Genomic DNA, 15,791 nt, shown 5'->3' with positions numbered 1-15,791 from the left:
TTGCCCTCAAAAGGCGGTTTTTCTGAGTCCCTCTGCCGTCAGCGTTCCGGGTGTTGCAGTCCAAGTGGGCGAGCGTGGCCAGGCCCCCTCTCTGGTGACACGGGGGCTCCGGGGGCTTCTCCCGCGGCCTGGGCAGCCCTGCGCCGCGGTCCCCGTGTCTGCCCGTGCGTTGGGTGGAGAGCCCAGAACACGTGAGGATGCTCATGTTGGGCCCAGGCTTTGCGTGTCAGCGCTGGGAACAGCCGAGGCGCTTCAGCAGGCAGATTGCTTCCCGTGCAGCTCAGTGGACAAAACGCAGCATTGCAGCTTGCGCGGCCGCGGGCTCTTTGCCAAAAGCCAAGCGCAGCCACGTTGATAGAACAGAGCGAGGAGAAAAGGAGGGCAAAAAGCCAGTGCCGAGCTGCAGGGACCCGCAGCGATGGAAGGCGTTCCTTGCTTCCCTGGCCTAGCCTAGGGGACCCTCTCGACCTTTTAGCCCCTTCTGGTCACAGTTTTGCTGCGTTGCCGTTCTCGTGTGCGGTCGGTGGGAGCGCGGCGGTGCCCGCGGCGCCCGCTGCCGCGCCGCCTCCCCGGGCTGCGGCGGGGCCCGGGATGCTCCATCAGCACTGAGCTTCCAAACACCTCCATCAGTTTTTAAATGGATGTGATAGATCATTATGTTATATTGATTGCAATAATATATTATTAAATATGAGGAATCCGCAGAGAGAGTGGAAAATGGACGTAACCAAATCAAGCTGTTTTCTTTACGTGCTGTCTGTCTGGTTTGCTGTTGCTTCTTCCCGTGCCGTCCTGATTCTCCGTCTCATCCCGGGGAAGGGCCCGTTCCCTGCTCTCCCTGCGCCGGCTCCGGGGGAGGCCGCGGGCCTGGGCAGCCCCCGGCGCTGCAGAGCTCGGGCTGCCCTTCCCGCAGCTCCTGCTCTCCCGGTGGCTGCTGCCGATCGCTCCCTGTTTTGTCTCCCAACTGTGACACAGATGCCAGCGCCAGAAGCAGTTCACTGCTGAGCTCCTCCTGTTTTTCTGTATTAGCCTTTCATGTTACATCCTAAAACTCTAACTTCTGGGACTGTAAATCTGCTTTAACTGAGCGAGTCCAACAAAGCATCTGAGGCCCTGGAGGCCAGAAGCTCATACGAACATGTGCTGTACGAATTGGGAAAAAATGCCCTCTTTTCCTCCAGGAGAATGTGCTCGTGTCTCCTTGCCCTACAGGGATGGAGATTTTGTTGTTTCATAAAAGCAGGTCTCGGTGCAACACGGGAGGAGATGGAGCTTAAAGAAAAGCAGGTTGTTCCCCCACAGCAGCACTGGAGAGTGCGGCTCGAAGGGGCCAGCGCAGCTGGGACGCGCTGGCCGTGCCGCCCCGTTCAGGATAGATCATTCCTGGTCTGGGTAAGCACAGTGCCCGTTACGTGTTTGCTGTGCCGTGGCCAGCACATTCGACCCCGAACCCGCTGCAGACCCCATCCGGGTCGCGAGGAACCGAATTCCCTGCGTCTGCTGCGAGCGGCTGTGCAAACCCGTCCCGTGAGCCCGAGGGCAGCCGTGCTGCAGTGCAGAGAGCTGTGCAATGCCCCGGTCCGCTTCCTCAGTGGTTCACGGGGCCTTTTGGACTTTTCTTCCCGTTTCCGCAGGAAGGACCAGCACCTGCTTTCCCCCGTGAACTGCTGGTACCTGGTCCTGACGCAGACCCGGCGGGAGAGCAGGGATCACGCCACGCTCAACGACATCTTCATGAACAATGTCATCGTGCGGCTCTCGCAGATCAGCGAGGATGTCATCAGGCTCTTTAAAAAGGTAATGAATGGGCTTCTGCTCAGCCAGGCCCCGTCCGTAGGGTTTCCTCAAAACCCGGGAATTTCCTGTGCCTTTCCGCACAAAGCGGAGGCTGTTTGAGGGTGGAAGTGCCTACCGGGCACTTAGAGCCCTGGCACTGAGCTTAGCCATGTTGTTGTTGTGGGAGTGTGCAGGGGTTATAAAACAATATCTGAAGTGTCTTCGTGCAAATGCAGACCCCAAACGCGGCGGGGAGGAGCAGGGCCTGGTGACGCCGGTGCGGGGAGGCGGCTGGCGACGGCAGCGGAGCCGACGCTGCGCCCGGACCGCGGCGCGAGCCCTGGCCGGGGTCCCTGCCGCGCAGCGCGAGGGCGCAGGGCCGGCGCGGCCGAGCGGCTCCCCGGCCTCTCGGGATGGAGCTCGTCGTGCCCGTGAGCAGCTCCAGCTCCGGGAAGGGAAAATGTCCAAACCTGGAACAGTTAGACCCGGGGAGGTTTTCAGGGACAACTCACTAAAAGCATGAAAGCAAGCAAAAACTGCCCAAAATACCAGGAAAGAAAGTGGGCGTGGAATGAGAAGGGGACTGAGGGACAAAAAAGGAATGAGATGTGATGGCAAATATCTGAATTGTTTATCCCAGCATTTGTTATGGAAAAGCTTGGGCTGGAGATTTGCTTTTGGGGGGAGCCGGCCTGGAGAATCTGCTCCAGCTGAGTTGTCAGTAGCTGTTTTGGAGCAGATCCGTGCTCACATTGCCGTTTATCTTGCCTTCCAGATAATACTGACACAGCAGTGTTCAAGAAACTGAGATAGAAAATGGTCAAATGACTGGCCATGATGCGTAACGTAGTGCTTAAATTGCCGTGGGTGCCGGAGAAATGGAAGGTGGAAAGTGCGGTGCCTTTTTTTAAAGACTCCTGAAGGGCTTTTCAGAGCTCTGATCAGCACATCTGACTTAAAAACAGGCTGTTAGGGCAGGCTTTAGTAAGAGCAGAACTAGCAGACGTTCAGGCAGCTAAAGGGAAGAATCAGTGGAGCTTTCTGAAGAGAAAAATCCTGCCTGGGAAATCTAATGGCTTTTTCAGAGGAGTCAGCGATCAGGGGGGTGAGTGGCCATGATATCTTCAATGACTTAAAGCCTTTGGAAAAGGGACTTCCCTAAAGTTCTTAAAGCAAAGAAACTGTTGAGCAATGAGTAGTTATGGGGATTAATGACTGGCTGAAGGACAGGAAGCAAAGCAAAGGGAGTAGCAGAGCAGTTCTTAATGGGTCATTTGGAAGAGAGATGAGTAGTGAGCTGACAGAGTCCGCATGATGCAGAGTTATTCGGGGTTCCTGAGGCTGGGAATGGCATCGGAGCCTCGCGGGGACCCCGCAGTCCCCGGGGAGGTGGGTCCTGCAGCCGGGCAGGCTGCAGCTCTGCAGAGCAGCTCCAAAGGGTCACGAGCAGTTTAGAAGCCAGGACTCCAGTTTTGCTGATACAGTGTAAGCTGTGGATGTCAGCAGGCACCAGACTGAAAGAAAAGGTAAAAAGGAATTCTTTCTTGCATCATTAGTATTACATACACATTGTATTATAGCAGAGCACGGTGGATGGCCGGGTTTTGTCCCAGGATGATTTTGAATGCCAAGTGTGTAGCTCGGGTCTTGAAGCAGTTGGACAAAGGTCCTGTGGAAGGAGTTACCTTCCCACAGCCGCTCACGGCTGCAGGTTGGAGCTGGGAATCCCTGGAAGCCCCAACCTGCCCAGGGACGGGTCACTTGTCCTTGTCCCTCCCTCCTCTCCTAGGCACCTGCTCACGGTGGCCCTGGTGACACTGCCCGGGCTGGATGGGCCTTTTCTCTGTCTCTGTCCTTCTTGGATCTATTGCTATTGCTATAGTTCATTTTCTGAATAGTAGAAATGTGCAAAAAACAGTTAATATCTTAAAGTTTTAGTTAACTAGAGAGCAAACTTAATGTGATAGTTTCATGGGCAGAGCCTCTATGGATTTGACCTAGAAATTAAACCTTAAGAGGAGATTTGGGCTGCTGATCTGATATGGGATAGTGTCCCTTTCCCCTTCCCTGTGGCCTCCAGAAATTGGGCAGGTTGAGATTTATTGGTTAAGTCTGTTCTAATTCAGTGTCAGTGTCTCCCTGCTAGGTGCATTTTTCTGTGGAACCTGTGTTGAGCTGCACAGTGAGGCTCTCTGCATGCCTCTCCTGAGACCCTGCGTGGTATATGTCACTTTAAACTCCAGTAGGACACATCCAATTCAGGGCATTCGGGCAAGGGCATAAATACAACATTTCAGGAATTTTCCCCGTAAGTCAGTCCACCAAGACAAGATGATGGAAGATTTCTTGCATTCAGTGGGCTTATTTCTTTGTGTTTGCTTCCTCCCCCTTCCTTTCTGAATTCGAGTTTAGCTTTAAGACAAGATGCTTTTATTTTATGGAGATCCCCCTCCTCGCTCCTGCCTCCCCGGGAGCCGCCCGTGACGCGGAGGCCGCTGCGGCCGCCCGGGGCAGCCCCTGCCTCTCCTCGGAAGGGGCTGCTCGGATGGGCTGCGCGGATCCGCGGTTTCCCTGCGCCCGTCCCCGGAGGTTGGCATTGTGGCACGACTCACGTGGTGTTCATGGAAATAATGATCAGCTAAATCACTGCTAAGGCTTGTTTTGTGCCATCCTTGCCCTAATGCGGCTAGGGAGGCCGACGCTCCTGGGGACAGGCAGGTCGTTGCTTTATCCTCTTGTGCGCGGATCTGCAGCGGCTCTTCCCGTTTCCCTGCAGTGTTTTGGCAGTGTTTGGGTTCAGGCCCGTGCAGGGCACAGAGGCATCGCGGTGCAGGGCTCCCGTCCCGCTCCACTCCGGCCCCGCGCCGCTCGGTCCCTGCTCGGGGGACGCGTCCTGCCGTGTCCCCCTGCCTGGCGTCGCGCGGAGCGGACGGGCTGCGCTCCCGGCCGCGGTGCTGCCGCGCGAGCAGCCGGCGGCGCGAGGGTTAAGGGCGTCTGCAGTTGGGGTTCAGCTGTTTGGTTTTGCTGTAGATTGCTCTTTGATGGCAAATTAGAGTAACATTTTTTTCCAGAGATGTCACTTTTAATTCCTCCCATCCCGAATTTATTAATGGGCTGTGACATGCTGTGGGCGCACAGAGGAACTGGAAGGTTTTGTGCTTTGCACTTTCATTATGTAAATGCAAACAATTGCAGCAAAGAAAAGGCCGTGCAGGATCTGGGGTACCGGGATGTGCATAATTGAGAATCGATTGATCCGAAGGGTGGTAATTTGCCAACAAAGATGCCGAGGGCCGAGCCGCCTCTCCGCTCGCCTTCCCTGGAAGCGCTCGCACCACGGTGGGTCATTCATCAGCAGATTGGGGCTTGGCATTTTGTTCATCTCCACTGAAGTGTTTTGCCCTGCCCGTGACCTGCGGCATATGGGCTGCTCCGCTCCGGGTGCCGAGCCGGCCGCTGGGGCGCTCGCTGCCGCGGGGCCCTGGAGAGCCCCTCGGCTTGGAGAAACACGAGGCTCTGAACGGCTGCCGTTGGGTTGGAGCGATCTGTGTCGCAGAGGTTTAACGGAGCCCACTGCGGGTGTGATCCTGCGAGGGCGGCGCGATGGCCTGCGGCGTCACCAGGGTATGACCAGGGTATGACCAAGGTCTGACCAGGGGGTAGCCCAGCACGGCCAAGGTGTGACACGGGTTATCGGGTGGAAGGGGCCGCGGCCGGGTTGCGTTTCCAAGGCCCCGGCACACTTGGCTTTGGCAGCCCTCGGCACGGGCTGCGTGGGAAGGGGACGTCTGCGGCGGCCGCGGGGCGGGAGAGCCCTCGGACACAGCGGGGCGACAACAAGATCCTCAAGCACAGGTGTGTTACGGGAGAAAAAGAAGGGCTATTGGGAGGGTGGTCCTGGCAAGTGCAAACAGCTGCGAGTCCCAGGAGGGGGGAAACCAGAACATGTAGGAAAAAAGCGACTGAAAATGAAAATGAAAGCCTAGGCCTGAAGGCTGAGTTGGAAAAAAGCAGCACAGCCAAGAAAGGAAATGTGTGAAGCTTGCAGTGAAAGCTGAAGAGCCGATGGAGATCAAACTGCTAAAATTGGCAGGTAGAGGAATTGGATGCAGACAACAAATTTTCCACGGGCAGCGTGGATGTGTGCGGATCGCAGGGGCGCGTGCCCTGCATGACTGCGTGTTGGACGCGCGTCTGTGTCTGCGCTGCTGAGTGGCCCTGCGGGTAGTAAGACAAAGCAGAGTCAAGTGCAGAGAGGTGTCAAGTGCTGCACGTGAGGGAAAATAACTGCGTGCGTGGGCGCGCGCGGCTGGAGCGCCGCGTCGGCTCCCTGCGGTGAAGGGGAAGCTGTGGGGCAGGTCAGCCCCGTGCTCGCCAGCAGGACAACAAGGAAGCAGGAATTGGGAACTGCTGAGCACAGAGCAGAACACAGTTAATCCCCCGCAGGGCTATGGCTTGCCTGCATTGCAAATCCTGTTTGATTTTCTTTCTTGATTAGGTGGCACAGAGTCAGGGAGACATGGAAAAGGGGCACCTGCTCCTCAAGGACTAAAGCTTTTCGCTTGAAAAGCCCCCTGACCGATAAAAGGTTAGAAAATGCAAAAATTAATGCACATCTGGCTACTGCAAGGTGCAGCACGGAGGGGTGGGTGGCCCTTAGCTCTCCCACACCACGCACAGGAGCTGCGGCCGCTCGTCCCTTCGGTGGCGGCTCTGGTGGTGGCCGTGGGTGCGGGAGGCAGCATCGGAGCGGGGCTGTCCGGGAACAGGAGCCGCTTTTCGCTGGGAGCCTCTGCGCGCGCTTGGCTGTGAATGCGGCGCTGCCGCTGCCGGGGGCACCGCCAAGGCCCCGGCGCTCGGAGAGCCCCGCAGCGGGGACCCTGCCGCCTGCACGGGCTGCGCACGCGGTCGCGGTGTCCTTGGTGCACAGCACAGGGATAAACGTCTCTTACTGACGCACCGGCCTTTGAGGGCCTTTTAGGTGTTTTTGAAATCCATCCAAGCATGTCCCTGTTGTTACTGTGAAAGCTTTTCCCTCTAGGGTATCTGGAGACAGGGCTCAGCGAGCGCAGCAGCTCGTCCGCGCGCGGTCCCGGCAGGCGCGTGTCGCTGCTCCTGCAGGACGCGGCTGTGCGCGGGCCGGGGCGCTCCGTGTCCTTCCCCTGCCCCGCGGCGCTGTCCCGCGGGGAGGCCGGGGCTCCGCGGGGCCTGGGCTCGGGCAGCCTCCGGGCCCGCGTCGTGCCCGGCTGCAGGGCCGCGGTGCCGCATCCGCATCTCGTCCCGGCGGCTGCACGGGCCGCGCGTCTCCCTGCTGCCCGAAACGCGTCGCAATGCGGTGTGTCCCCTGCTGCTGCCCGCGGCAGGGCCAGCCCCGCGGGGACGCTGCGGGGCACAGCAGGGACGTGCTGGGTTCTCCGGGCCCTGCTCCCTGCAGTCTGCCGCCAGCTTTCCCAGCCGCGTTCGCTGCGGTCCGGAGAGCTGCACTGGTTACAGCAGGCCTGGGCCGCCGCTGCTCACTGCTGCAGTGCAGGAGAGCCCTGGGGGCTGTTAAACGTGCGAGGAGCCCTGGCAACGCTCCCCTTGTTCCCGTGCCAAGGGCAGGTGTCCGTGCGGGCCCTGTCCCGGCTCTGCCGCGCGGGTCGGCAGGTTCCTCGCAGGGGTTTCACGCGGAGCGCGATGGCAGCCGCACGCCGGGAGCGGCTCCGCCGGGCTCCAGGTGCTGCCCGACACCGCGGCGCGGGGCGGGATAAGGGCTGGGGCTGCCGGCCCTCCCGGAGCAGCCCCGGGGCCCGTGCGGGGACGGCGCCGGGGCACCCGCTGCGGCTCCCGGGCGCTGCCGCGCGGCCTCCATGGCCCAGACGGGGCTCCCGGGGCTCCCGCGGCCTCTGCGGCTCCCGGGGCCCCGCCGGAACCGGCGCCGCTGCCGGGCGGAGGGCAGGGAGAGGCCGGCAGCGCCGCGGCGGCTCCGGGCTGGTCCCGGCACAGCGAGTCCCCAGGCCGCGGCGCATCCCGGGGCGCATCCCGGTTCCGCACCAGGGACGAGGGGGCTCCTCCCGGCAGCGCCGGCTCCTTCCCGCCTCCTGTGGGGGCCGGACCCGGCTCCTCGGTGCTTTTCCAAGTGCAGAACGGTGAGTTTGAGGCCCAGCAGCGCCGCGCCTGCAGTGACTGCACCGCGTTGTTCCCTGCCTGGGATTTAATTATGAGCCGTGGCACTGAATTTAATTATGTCCCGTATTGCAGTGCCCTGGGTGGAGGCGTGATGAAGGAGTCGGTCTAGAAGGAAGGGTTTTTTGGTTGAAAAAACAAGAGGTTCTTTGTCAGTGGCCTGCGTGCTGCTTTCCCTTGCTGTGTCCACAACAGCAAGAATTTCAATAAAACCTGCTGCCTAAATGAGGCTGGAAAACTGTGGCTTCGTTGCCCTCCCTTTGGGGCAGCAGCAATGGGGGCAGATTCCGGCTCCGCTGTTCCCTTTGGGAAAGGCCGGGTGCTGGCCTTGGTGTGAATGGAGGCCAGGCAGGGTTCGGGGTGGGACAGCATCGTTTTTGGTCAAAGCCCGGATCCCTCTGGGGCGGGATGTCCTCCTGCCTTGGGGCGCGTGCCGAGTGCCGCATCCCGGCCGGGTCGCGCTTCCCGGTGCCCGTCCGGCTGCTGGGTGCCTCCCGGTGACCGGCATCTCCCCGGCCTCTCGCGGGACAGCGGCGACGGAACGGGGACAGGCTCTGTGCGTGCACTCGGAATGGATCCGCTCCGTGCAGCCGCGCGCTTCCGTTCCTCACATTCCCTGCTTAGCGCCTTGCGTTAAACTCCAACTTGTCATAACCTTTAATGAGCTTTAATGAGAAGGTGTCTCGGTGTTTGGGCATCTTAGTCAGCCAGGAGCCCCCGGGACGTGGTTTTCCGCATGCAGTTCTGTGGGAATCTCGAGGTGGCTGCCCAGGCTCCTCGGGGTGGAGGGGATGAATGCAGAGCCGGGCTCGGATCCCGCGCCGGCCGGGGCAGGAGCGGCTCCGTCGCAGCCGCCCCGCGCTCCGCGGCTCCCTGCGGAGCGGCCGCTCTCGCGATCCCTCCGGCTCCGGCTGCAGGGCTGGAGCTGTGCGGGAAAACGGGAGCGGGGTGAACGGGAAGGGTGCCGGGAGCTGTGCGTTCACAGCGGGCTTTGCCAACCCTGCCTGTGGTGAAACTGGAAACTCCATTAAATAATGGGTGCTGTTATTTGGTTATGTGCTGATATATGTCCCTTCTGAGAGAGATTCGGGTTTGCTCAGGTCAAAATAGTGAGCGTGGGCTCCTGAAGGCCCAGGGAACGGGGGAGATGGGTCGTGGTCGGGGTGAGAGCAAAAGCTGCGACGCTCAGGAGCGTTTCAGGAAGCCCCGACAATCTTCACTGAGAAGCACCAGAGCAGCGTTGAAATTGCAAGTGTGTCAGCCACGGTCTTGGGTGAATCTGTCGGGCTGGATGTGAGGCCGCGGGGCTGGGAAGGGCGAGCGTGGGCCGCGCGCAGCCCGGGCGCGCGCTGGGTGCAGGCTGGGCGTGCGGGGCAGCGCTGCCGCCCGCGGCTCCCAGGGGAAGGAGCAGCCCGTACCTGCCTGCAGCAGCGCAGCCTTGGCGGAAAAACACCGGGAACGGAGCTGGAAGAACCCGCAGCAGGTTCTCCAAACGCAGCTGGAAAACACGCTCACACGCACATGGAATATTCGATGTTCCCGCAGTTTAACTGTCCTCCTTGCGGACGTGTTCCCCTGCTAACAGTGGGTCTCACCTGGCTCTCTTTGCCTTGCAGAGCAAGGAGATCGGGCTGCAGATGCACGAGGAGCTGCTGAAGGTCACCAACGAGCTGTACACGGTGAGTAGAGCCGGTGGCTCCCGCCTCGCACCGCTCCGCGCGCAGCCCCTTCTTCCCTCGGTGCTCGGAAGCGCCTCCCTCTCCCGGGGCGGCCCGTGGGAGGATCCCCGGCTCCCGGGCTGCGCCTTGGCAGCGCGTCGAGCGCGGCGGTTCTGCTCGGGAGCGAAGGGGCTCGTTCGGGAGCGACAGCGCGGAGCTGGTGTCCTGGTGCCGGAACCTGCCGGCTCCCGCGCTGCTGCTTCGGGCCCCCAGCTCCCCCGCTGGCACGTCCAGCCCGTGCCCATGCCCTGGGCCTGGCCCTGCGAGCCGGCCGAGACCCTCTGCAGGGGCTGCTGAATCCTGCATCCTGCCGACCTCCCCCTGCGCCCGGCGGGCGCTGCTGCACATGGCTTAGCCCGAGCCGCGCAGCGGGGCTCCGTGCGCTGCGTCTGCCCCTCGGGGTTGTGCTCAGTTAGTTATTGGGGTGTGGGATCCGTGGAGCCGCGCCAAGGCTGTCCTGGGTAGGAAGAGTCAGACGCTACATTTGCTGTCCTCAGTTGTGTCTGTTGCCTGTACATAAATTGTACTGCAGTAGGTTTATTCCTAAGCACTCCTTTTATTCCATGGCCTTGAAATAGTAGGCCTAAATAACAGGCTGTGAATGGCATTATTTGAAATACCTACCATAAATCTTCCCACACCGGCTTGTTTCCATGGGGGCTGCTGGGCGGACCCAGCCTGGCCGAGGTGCTCGGGAGCCCGCGGAGATTCGGGACTGCCCTGCTGAGCGGCGGCAATCCCCGCTGCCCTGCTGGTAACGAGCAGTTCATGTTAATTACAGCAGCAGCACAGTACACACAAAGTATACACAGCAAACAGAGAGTAACAAGAGCCGGGCTCTCCCTAAATCCTGTCTGCTCAAACTCAAACCCAGGGCAGAAATGTCGGGGGAAGGCCCCAGTCCAGTCCTGGGTGTGAGAAGGGCGCCAAGGTCTGAAGCATTTGCAGTCCTCCGAGGAGGACGTGGAGGGTGATCCTGGTCCCAGCAGAGCTGCTCTGTGCGGGATCCGGCCGTTCGCTCCTTCGCTGCCGCGCACGGTGCAGGTTTGACCGGGTAAACAGATGGGAGCTGTTGGAGCAGCTTGGATTTGCTTTGAGCTGCCCTAGCAGTTAACAGACTGGTCATGCCAACCTGCTGGCAACGGATGTCCGGAAGGGACAGGCTTATTTCAGAAACTGCAGTAAAACGTGGAGAAAAAGCAGCCTTCCCGGGCAAGCGAGGTCGCTGTAAATGTATTCAGTAGCGAGCAGCCCTGCTGCAGCGCACAGCGTCCTGCTCCGGAGCGCTCCGGCGCAACGGGCCGGGCTGCGCGCGTGGCTGCAGCGGGGCCTGCGCGCTCGCTGCCGCGTCGGGGACTCCGGCAGCGCCGTCGGGGACATCTCCGTTCCGCTGGCAAAACTCCTGCAGGAAGGGACCGCTGGCTCCGAGGACCCTGCCCGTCCTGCAGCGACACCGTCCTCAGCACCCCAGGGACCCATTTACCCACACGCGTGTCCCTGCACCTTGCAGCCCTGCTCAGTTTTGAGAGGGGAGTGAATCCCATGGAGCGTGCAGGGAAAAATAGATTTTTTACTGCCAGACTTCTCAGACACTTGCTGGCACAATCTTAAGTCAAAGTGAGTGGATTTTAATTCAGCCATGTTGCTGTTTTGGTGCAGGGCCCTCTGCCTGTGGACTCAGTCAATGTGGTAAGAAACAAACCTGTGGAAACTTGCCTGGGCTTTAATTAAAAGAAGCAGTAGATGCTTTCTGAAGTAAGAGCTCTCACGGAGAGTTCTGCACAGAATTAAAATCAGTTGTGAATTAAAGTCCGTTTCATTATATTGTTTCCTGGCTGGCGATTGCAGCAGACGCTGTCGGGTTTGAGCCCGTGGCGGTTCCAGGTTCTCCCCCCGTTGCTCGCGGGGCAGTTTCTTGCTGTTAGCACGTGTGTGTGTGGAGGCCAGGCTGAGGGATGCGGGACACGCCGCCCCGCGGTGCCGCTCGCGTGTGCGGTGTCGGCCGCCCGCGGCGACGGCGGCTCCACCGCGGCGCTCGCGGCGCTAACCCGGGCGAGCCTCGTGCGGGGCGTCGTGAGCGAGGACCGCGGAGCGTGGAGGGAATCGAAGCAGCTCGAATGGTTCCTCATCCTCCGTCAGGCGGGTTAAGGGCGGTAACAGCCACCAGCCCGGCCAGCGGAGCAGCGTGTCCAGAGGGACCGGCCGCGCTCCCTGCCCCGGGGCCTCCCGCCCCGCGGGGCGCAGGAACGGACCCCTCTCAGGGCAGGTGGCCCGTGGCCAGGCCTGGGGTGGCCCCGTGGCCAGGCCTGGGGCGGCCCTTGGGCTCCTCGGAGCTGCAGGGCTCCCGTAGCCGAAGGCAGCAAACAGTGTCACCAACGGGCAGCTCCTCGGAAGGGGCCTTTGTCCAAAGCATGTTATTAATATTGGAAAACACAACTTGTGTTTTTAAATAATGAACATTGGAACACATTTGTCTCCCTCCGCTGCAGCTAATTAACTTGTTTGCAGCCGAGGCCGGGACACAGCTGTGGCACTTGTCTCCATGGCACGGCCGCGTCAGGCGGCTGCGACTGTACCGGGACGTGAGGGGGTTGCAGATCGCGGCTGCCGGCTGCAGCCGGAGCCGGGGCAGAGCCGCAGGGCGCGCGGCGCCGCGAGGCTCCCCGCGCTGCGCCCGGGCCTGGGCTTGCAGCGAGCGCCGGGGCCTGGTGCGCGCCTCGGATCCCGAGCGTGTCCGCGCGGGAGCTCGGGGCCTGCTGCCTCTGCTCCCTTCTCAGCGGTGAAACACGGAGGAGGCGAAGGCTTTGGTTAGGGAAAGCTGCCCTCGTCGTTAGCGAATAGGTCGGTGACATCTGCGCAGAGGTCCCAGATGGTGTGGGATTTGGCAGTGCTTGTGCGCTGCGGAGCCTTGGCGTTTCTTCTGCCTTCTCCCAGAACAACATTTTTCATGCGGGAAACGGCTGTGCTCACCAGAGAGCGCGCCGGGCTGCGCAGCGCGGTGCTGCGCGGTGCTGCATGGTGCTGCGCGGTGCTGCATGGTGCTCCGCAGTGCTGCGTGCTGCTGCACGACGCTGTGTGGTGCGGTGCTGCATGGTGCAGTGTAGTGCTGTGTGGTTCCGTGCTGGGCGGTGCTGTGCTGCACGGTGCGGTGCTGTGCGTTGTGGTGCTGCACGGTGCGGTGCGGTGCTGTGCGGTGATGCATGGTGCTGTGCTGCGCGGTGCTGTGTGCTGCTGTGCAGTGCTGTGCGGTGCAGTGCTGTGCGGTGCGGTGCTGTGCGGTGCTGTGCGGTGCAGTGCTGTACTGTGCAGTGCTGGGCGGTGCTGTGCGGTGCTGTGCTGTGCAGTGCTGTGCTGTACTGTGCAGTGCGGTGCAGTGCTGTGCGGTGCTGTGCAGTGCTGTGCAGTGCTGGGCGGTGCTGTGCAGTGCGGTGCAGTGCGGAGCCGGGCGGGAAGGGCTGCAGCGCCTCCCGCAGAGCCTGGCACGCGGCAGGGCCCGCCGCGGCCCCACGGGCTCGTGCCCTGCGTAGCTCCCGTCCGCAGCGTCCCCGGCGTGTCGGGGCGATGTGCAGCAAGGCATCCGCGTCCCCAGGGCGCTGATGAGAGGGGACAGCGTGACTAAAGGCATAAAGCGAGAGGAGCAGATGTGTCCTCCTCGCCAGCGCTGCTCCCGTGATCACAGCGTGCCCTCGGGGCTTTTGTTTTTCCAGGCGAGCGCCGTGGTTGGGTTTGTGGCGCGAGGAGCTGTCCTTGCAGCCGGGCAGCGTCCGCCGCCCCGCGTGCTGTGCTCTCCTCTGCAGCGGGGCCGTCCGTGCCGGCTGCAGCGAAACCGGCGTTCGGTGCTCGCAGGAACCGGCTCCCTCCGTGCTGGGCGGCTGCAGCTCTTCCGTCCTCGGGAATGTCCATGGTGATAGGGCAGGAATGACCCCGCTGGCGCAGCGGCTGAGCAGGCTCGTGTACAGCAAGAGAAGGGTTGGGTCAGAAGTGGCTTGAGACAGAGCTGGGGCTCCGTGGTCCAGCCCTGCAGCAGGTCCCCCGTGCCCGCTGTCCACAGCTCATGCCACCCCGCTCCGAGGCCGCACACAGCTCGTGTCACCCTGCTCTGAGGCCGCACACAGCTCGTGTCACCCCGCTCCGAGGCTGGTGTCGGCAGGGCCTCACGCGCGGCTCCTCCCGCAGGTGATGAAGACCTACCACATGTACCATGCGGAAAGCATCAGCGCGGAGAGCAAGCTGAAGGAGGCCGAGAAGCAGGAGGAGAAGCAGTTCAACAAGGCGGGGGACATCAGCGTGAACCTGCTGCGGCACGAGGACAGGCCGCAGCGGCGCAGCTCCGTCAAGAAGATCGAGAAGATGAAGGAGAAGGTGGGTGAGCGGGGAGGCGGGCGGCGTGGAGGCCGGCCCGGACCGACGCTCCCCTGGGGCGTCCGCTGACTTTTGTCTTGAAATTGGGCATCTGCCTGGCCAGGGGATGCTTCTCATGGACCAAACTTGTTGTCCCGCCTGTTACTGCCAAGAACGGCACTGGGACAAGGGACACCAGCTGTCCCGGGAGTCGGTTGGTCGCAGCCTTGGCGGTGGGGGGTTGTATGAAACCCCACGCAGAGCCGCAACGCGCCCCGCTCCCCTGGCGGGCCGGGCGCCAAGCGCGGCGCTCGCCTGCTCCCCTGGCCGGAACGCTTAGCTCCGTCCCGGCTTCAGCCATCCCCCAGCTCTCAGCAGCTCCAGAATTTGACTCGTTTGTTCATCTTTTTCTTCTGTTAATTTCTGAGACAACGACCAGGTCCCCAAGACAAGGTTTGTGTGTGTGAGCGTCCACGCAGCCTGTGAAGGGTTGACCTTCCGCATCGAGCCCTTGAGCCAGGAACCGTCCTGCGCCAGCCCCAGCTCCTGGCCTGGGGACCGTCCTGCACCAAGACCTGGCTCCGGGGCTGGGGACCGTCCTGCACCGGCCCCAGCTCTTGGGACCGTCCTGCACCAGCCCCGGCTTCCAGCACACGGGCTTTGGTGCCGCTGGTTCTGGGGCCGGCCCTGCTGTTTGCAGAGCCCGTGGGCCTGGGAGGAGGTTGGCCGCGGGCTCCCCGTGCGTGCGGGTGGCTGAGCAGCCCTTGCAGCCCTTGCAGCCCTTGCAGCCCTCGCGCTCGGCACGGCCCGCGCGGCTCCTCACAGGCCTCTCCCGCGTCCTGCCGGGGGCTCCTGCTTTTGCCCCTTGCACCACCTTGGACGTGTCGCTCCCGGTTCTCCGGGCTCTGCAGCAGGAGCAGCTGCGTGCGGAGCATCCGTCTGTGCTCTGACACCCCTTCTGCTTTTCCAGAGACAGGCCAAATACTCAGAAAACAAGCTGAAGTGCACCAAGGCCAGGAACGACTACCTGCTCAACCTGGCAGCCACCAACGCCGCTGTCAGCAAGTACTACATCCACGACGTCTCCGACCTCATCGACGTAAGTGCTGCGCCGTGCCGCGCGTCCCGGCGCACGCGGGCGATGCTCGGGCCTGGTTTGGTCCTTTGGAGCGCTCAGGCACGGTAGGGGGATTGGGATGGTGACGCAGGGGCTTTGCTGGGACTTCAGAGTGCTGAGCCAGGCTTGGCAGTGCCGCTGCAGGCGATGCAGCCGCGCGGGCACCTGTGCAGGGCAGTCTGATCCGCACCCAGCTCCGCGCCTGGCGCGTCAGGACGGCTCATATAAATTTACAAAAGAGAAATTACTTGAATGTCTTCTGCTTCTTCCATGTCATTTCATAAACATGTTAATATTTTGTTGCCAATGCATATTGGTTCCGGCTGCAGAGCCATGTAGAAATGACATTTTCCTTCATCTTAAAGTGCTGGCTTCATCTTACCACAGCTGCAACATGATTTCCTGCAGCTGCAGCTTTTCAAAGACCACAGCGCTTTGCACAGAGTTTGCCTTGGGGCAAGCCAGGTGATCCTAGCGTTGCCTCCCATCCCATCCATTAGTCTTTATTGGACAGAGATAAACTCTCTGGAGGATCAGGCGCATCCTCGTTTTTGTGCCTGGAAGCAGGGAATGTTGCAGCGGGCAGTTCCATCCCCTCCAGGCAGTGCTTCCCTGCACACACGTGGAAGTGCTTTCCTGCCTCTTGCTGCTTTTAATCCTACATGTTCGCTGCA

At 61.3% G+C, this 15,791-nt stretch overlaps 1 protein-coding gene across 1 annotated transcript in view; it reads left to right on the top strand.

Moving 5' to 3' along the window:
* Nucleotides 1-15,791, top strand: part of SRGAP3 (SLIT-ROBO Rho GTPase activating protein 3) — a 59,575-nt gene that overhangs the window by 25,828 nt on the left and 17,956 nt on the right. The window contains 4 exon segments of the mRNA XM_088534631.1: nt 1,635-1,797; nt 9,558-9,620; nt 13,836-14,021; nt 14,971-15,099. Of these exon segments, the coding sequence (XP_088390757.1) occupies nt 1,635-1,797; nt 9,558-9,620; nt 13,836-14,021; nt 14,971-15,099 (541 nt within the window).

The sequence above is a fragment of the Tinamus guttatus genome, unplaced genomic scaffold (assembly GCF_059628265.1).
Source record: "Tinamus guttatus ecotype Peru unplaced genomic scaffold, ASM5962826v1 Tinamus_guttatus_pri_ptg000580l, whole genome shotgun sequence".
NCBI lineage: Eukaryota > Metazoa > Chordata > Aves > Tinamiformes > Tinamidae > Tinamus > Tinamus guttatus.
The sequence above is the reverse complement of the archived record's forward strand: the minus strand, read 5'-3'. Positions and strand labels throughout refer to the sequence as shown.